General features: G+C 33.1%; 1 protein-coding gene across 1 annotated transcript in view; it reads left to right on the forward strand.

Annotated features, from left to right (window-relative positions):
• The window catches only part of LOC110024367 (ubiquitin-conjugating enzyme E2-17 kDa-like), a gene marked incomplete in the record, with an annotated part of 3,503 nt that extends 1,513 nt beyond the window's left edge, over positions 1-1,990 (forward strand). Inside the window, 2 exon segments of the mRNA XM_020724291.1 lie at positions 1,495-1,580; positions 1,661-1,990. Coding sequence (XP_020579950.1) covers positions 1,495-1,580; positions 1,661-1,804 — 230 coding nt within the window.
• Positions 1,991-5,203: the final 3,213 nt, after the last annotated feature.

Genomic DNA, 5,203 nt, shown 5'->3' on the forward strand with positions numbered 1-5,203 from the left:
TCACACACGCGCCACCAACAAATTTCATCATTCAAAACAAATTTCAAAGCATAATACGGATCTCGAGATGATATTTTGGGCAAGAAACATTCAATTTTTGATAAAAACTTATATTGAGCTTCGATTTTAGCAAACTTATAATTAAACTGACTAGCTCAATGTGATGGACCTAATGATATCATTGTTAGCCCAATTCGAGTCAAATCAAACTCAGATCAGCAATTGTACCACACTTACAAGATTTTCGGACGCATTCGGGAGGTCAAAGGAAGGTCGAATCTAGCAAGTTCACACTCGAATCGAGCGTCTTGACAAGACAAATCCAACGAGCCCAAGATCACTCAATTCCAACATCATTAAGGCATCCAAATGTTCATTAAACGCTATCTGATTGAGAGAAGCTCTCGAGACTGTCCGATCAAAATGTTTCATATTCTTGCACTAATTGCACATAAAAACACTATAAATAAAACCCCACCCCTCTCATGAGAAGAATCTTAAGCTTAGAGAGAGTCTGAGACAATGAGGAGGAGCTGAAGCTTAGTATCATTGTCGACCACCATCGCCGCCCACCGTCGACCGCAACCGACCATCATTGACCTCGGCTAAACTCCATCATCAACCGCCGTCAATCACTGTCGACTTCCGTCAACCATCACTTACCGCTGTCGATCACCGCCTGCCGTTGCCGACCATCACATACTGTCATCACCCACCTCCTACTGTCATCGACCACCATCTACTAATGTCGACCACCGCCTATTGTCATCAACCACTACCGAATTTCGTCGACCACTGCCTACTGTTATCAACCACCGCCGACCTCGTTTTGCTGATCTCCGTTGACCTCCGCTAATCGTCGTCGACAATCACTAACCACCATCAATCTCCACCAACCAGTTATAATCTGAAAAATATAATTACTCTTTTCAGTCTGTTAAACAAGAGATTTCTATAATCATCAATCAATAGTGAATTTTTGCAATTATGCTAGGCCCCGTTGTTTTTCCATTTAAGGATTTTTCACGTAAAAACTTAAGAAGTCATCACTGCTTGTTTCTCTTTCATCTGTGTGAGTGTTTGATTCTCGTACAACACCAAAACGATAATTCATTATTCTACCGCTGTGAATTTTCTAGCATGCATCAATATATAAATATATATATTTTCATAATGAGTAAAGTGTCAAAATGGTCCCCAAACTTATTGCAGGGTGCAAGATTTAGTCGCAAAGTTTAGAAAAATATCAATTTAGTTTCTAGGTCATTTAAAATTAAAGATTTATGTAGACCGATGTACAATTTTTATAAATTACGAAACTAAAATGATCAAATCAAAATGGTTTGGAGACTATTTTGACGTCTTACATTTTTAATAAATATATTTCTGGGCTTCTGATTATTTGTTTATTTATTTATTTTCAAAACATAATGTAGGTTTTTGAATGTGCACATATATATATATATATGTCTATGGCACGTTCAAAAAAAAAAGTTTTCCATCCAAACATCGATGAAAATGGCAGGATATGCCTTGACATTCTCAATGATCAGTGGAGCCCGGCTTTAAGGATATCAAAGGTATTATACCACAACATCAAGCATCTCAATTTCCTCACGAGTTCCATTCGATCCTTTTCATACGTCGAAAATTTTTGCAGGTTTTACTGTCAATCAGCTCTCTTTTGACCGATCCGAACCCGGACGACCCGCTCGAGCCAGAGATTGCTCATGTGTATAAGACCGACAGAGCGAAATACGATGCAATTGCTCGATCCTGGACTCAGCAATTCGCCAAGCCCTGAGAACCATTTCATTAGTTATTTTGCATTAAAAAAAAGACTCTTTTTAGCTTCAAATCCTGTTCAATGACTAAAGTTTGGGATTTCGTCAAAAAAAGGGGATAAACAAAGTTTGGACTTGCTCTCCACGTATAGTTTCTCTTGGGCTCGCTTTGAGACCTATATACAACTTTTATTATTTTTGTTTTCCGTAGTGTGATTATCTTTGGATATGGTTTCAAATCGAGTATATACCCTGCTGTCATATTCAAGAGGCATACTTCTCGTGTTATGTGGGTTTTGACACACAGACACACACACACACATATATGTATATCTATCTATCTATATATGTATGTATATATGTATGTATGTATATGTATGTATATATACATGTATATATGTATGTATATATACATTACATATACATACATATATACATGTATGTATAGATACATACATATACATACATATATACATGTATGTATAGATACATACATATACATACATATATACATGTATGTATAGATACATACATATACATACATATATACATGTATGTATAGATACATACATATACATACATGTATGTATGTATATATATATATAGAGATATACACATATATATATACATACATACATGAATGTATATCTCTATATATATATACATACATACATGTATGTATCTCTTTTCTATACATATATACATACATACATACATACATACATATACATACATACATGTATGTATCTCTATATATACATACATACATACATGTATGATAAAAATGAAAAATATGATACTTGAATGAGAAATTGAAATATGGATGAAAGAAAGTTGTTGATTTTTAAATAGTAAATTTCAGAAGATTTACACGTAATTGCCTCCTTATGGTGGCTCTTTTAATATGATTGATGTGTGCCAGAATATTTTTAACGATTAAGTGATTATTTAAGTAATTATTTAATATCTTAGCAGTCTATTTCTTCATTAACAACTGACAAAAATCTTATGTTGATTTAGACAGGTTTAGCAGGTTTGGGTTGACCTACTACCATTTTTTGGGCAGGACTATGAAATTGTTTTTATTACATGGTTGAACTGCCAAATGGCTAGCCCTTATTGGTAGTTTTTTTATTTGAACAGAATTATGAGCCATATAAAATATAATTTCTAAAATGAATTGATAAAGCATATTAAAATTTAGTAAATAAAAATATAAAAGATAAATATAGTTTGAATGAATATACAATTCATATGAAAACATAAGAATTGAATGGCATGCATGTAAATGCCCTAAGTAAAATAAAGGGATTTTTACATACATATCATATAATACTTATTATATTTACATATCTACCATTAAGCATTTATATTTTCAATCAATATTTAAATTTTTAACATCGCATCAGAAGTATCATACTTATTAAAAATTTAAAGTAAAATATATATTTTTATATATATTTTTTTAATATTAAGAATCATAAATATAAATATTAAAATTTTTTGTGTAAATTTGTAAATTCCTATGATTGTGGGCTATATTTGCAAATTTCCTAAAAACAGAATTAACCGCCCGCGACTATAAGTTTATTCGGAAGTCATTGCAAAGTAGTGAAGGGACTCGATGCCACAGTGCCAGAACCGTGATATACCAGTAAAGAAATCCTAGTCGCGAAGTAGGTCGAGGGGATAAACTAAAATTTTTTCTGGTTAGATTTTATTTCATTCTTCAAGTAGCCATATTGCCGATGTTTTCTTTGTAGCGTTGGGCGAATTTTCATCGCTATGTTTTGAGTAGGGTTTGATCCTCTTTTGGATTTCTTTTTTTTTTTGTTTCTTTTGATGACCTGGTTTTTTTAAATCTGATATTGATTTTCTTGTGTTATACAACGATTACGATGATGTTGAACATTTTCAGTCTTGTTTTGATGGCTTCGAAGAGGATTCAGAAAGAGTTGAAAGACTTTCAGAAGGATCTGCTGACATCGTGCAACACTAGTTTGTTTTACATCGCTTTATTCTTCTTTATCTGTTCCGAGCTGAGCTGCCTCTATTTCTTTCTACTTGACCGGGTATATGAAGCGATTTGGTATTTGTTTCAATTTAAGTTAAAATTTTATATTGAAGTTTTTGAAATAACACTCCAACCATTCGTATTTACATACATTTCACTCACATTTTTAACATTCAAACACAGTGCTACTTAATTTTTAAGGTTGAACCACTAATGCATAAATTATTCTTTTCTTCTAGAATCTTCTCCAAAGATGATTATAAATTAATTTTAAGATAAAATTTGACCACATGATTTATACCCAATAAGTTATGGATGAATATCTTAGTAGAATTAGAAAAATAATAATAAATATTCGAACGTTAGGTCTGTTGGTTTTATGACTTGTAAGGAAAAACTCATAAATGTATTCAACCCCACTGAGAAGTATCTGCAACTTGTTTCGAATGAGTATTAAAATCGCTTCATTACTCCTCACATTGATTCATTCTAAGATAATATGCAGAGGGTTATTGCTAACACCCTCACAAATTCATCTTAGAAGAGCCATGAAGTCTATGATTTATGTGTAGTTCCTTCAACAGATCGTTGAGTACTACATGTGTCATGCGAAACATATTGTTAAATCTTGTTGGATGGTCTGCAAGCAACTATTCAACCCATTTGTACCCAACATATGAGATTATAATGCAAGGAGAGTGATCTATGTACGAGTTATAATATTCGTATATCAAGCATACGACAATTGCAACTCTCCTTCCATGTCTTTCTCTAGTTGCATTCATGTATATCAGTATCGTATTGACTGACACAAAAGCATCAATAAATTAGCTACAATTATATTAGATTACTAACAACACAATAAACATATAAACATCACTAAATAAGACATGTCTCAAACAGTTAAAATATTTATAATAAAATGAAAAACAATACAAAAACATAAATGTTCAAAGTTATTGTAAATAAAAAAGTCTCTCAAATGTTCCTGCGATTATAAAAGTATCGTAGGTGTGCCACTTTACGGTCTTTGGGCATCTTAGAAAAAAATCTCTACGGGTCGATTATTCAAGAAACTCTATTGTAAACAAGTACAGTGACAACTTCTCAGAAATTTCCCTAGCTTCATTCAGAATTTGCAGGATCTGATCAACAGAAAGTGCTTGAGATGTGCAGAGTTCAATGTTACATGAGCCTCCAGCTGTGATATCTGACTTCTAAAGAAAGCAGCATTCACTTTGTTTTATTTTCAACCCGATAATGCTTAGAACGGCATGTGAACTCGTGTTCATGGAAGTCCGGGTTAAGGTCTTCGATGGAATCACCCAATTGGTCGGCTCCCAAATTCTCATGGTGCCACCAAACCCTCTCTCACTAGGGGCACGTGCATTGTTGCCCATATCAA

The sequence above is a fragment of the Phalaenopsis equestris genome, unplaced genomic scaffold (genome assembly GCF_001263595.1).
Source record: "Phalaenopsis equestris unplaced genomic scaffold, ASM126359v1 Scaffold000255, whole genome shotgun sequence".
Classification (NCBI taxonomy): domain Eukaryota; kingdom Viridiplantae; phylum Streptophyta; class Magnoliopsida; order Asparagales; family Orchidaceae; genus Phalaenopsis; species Phalaenopsis equestris.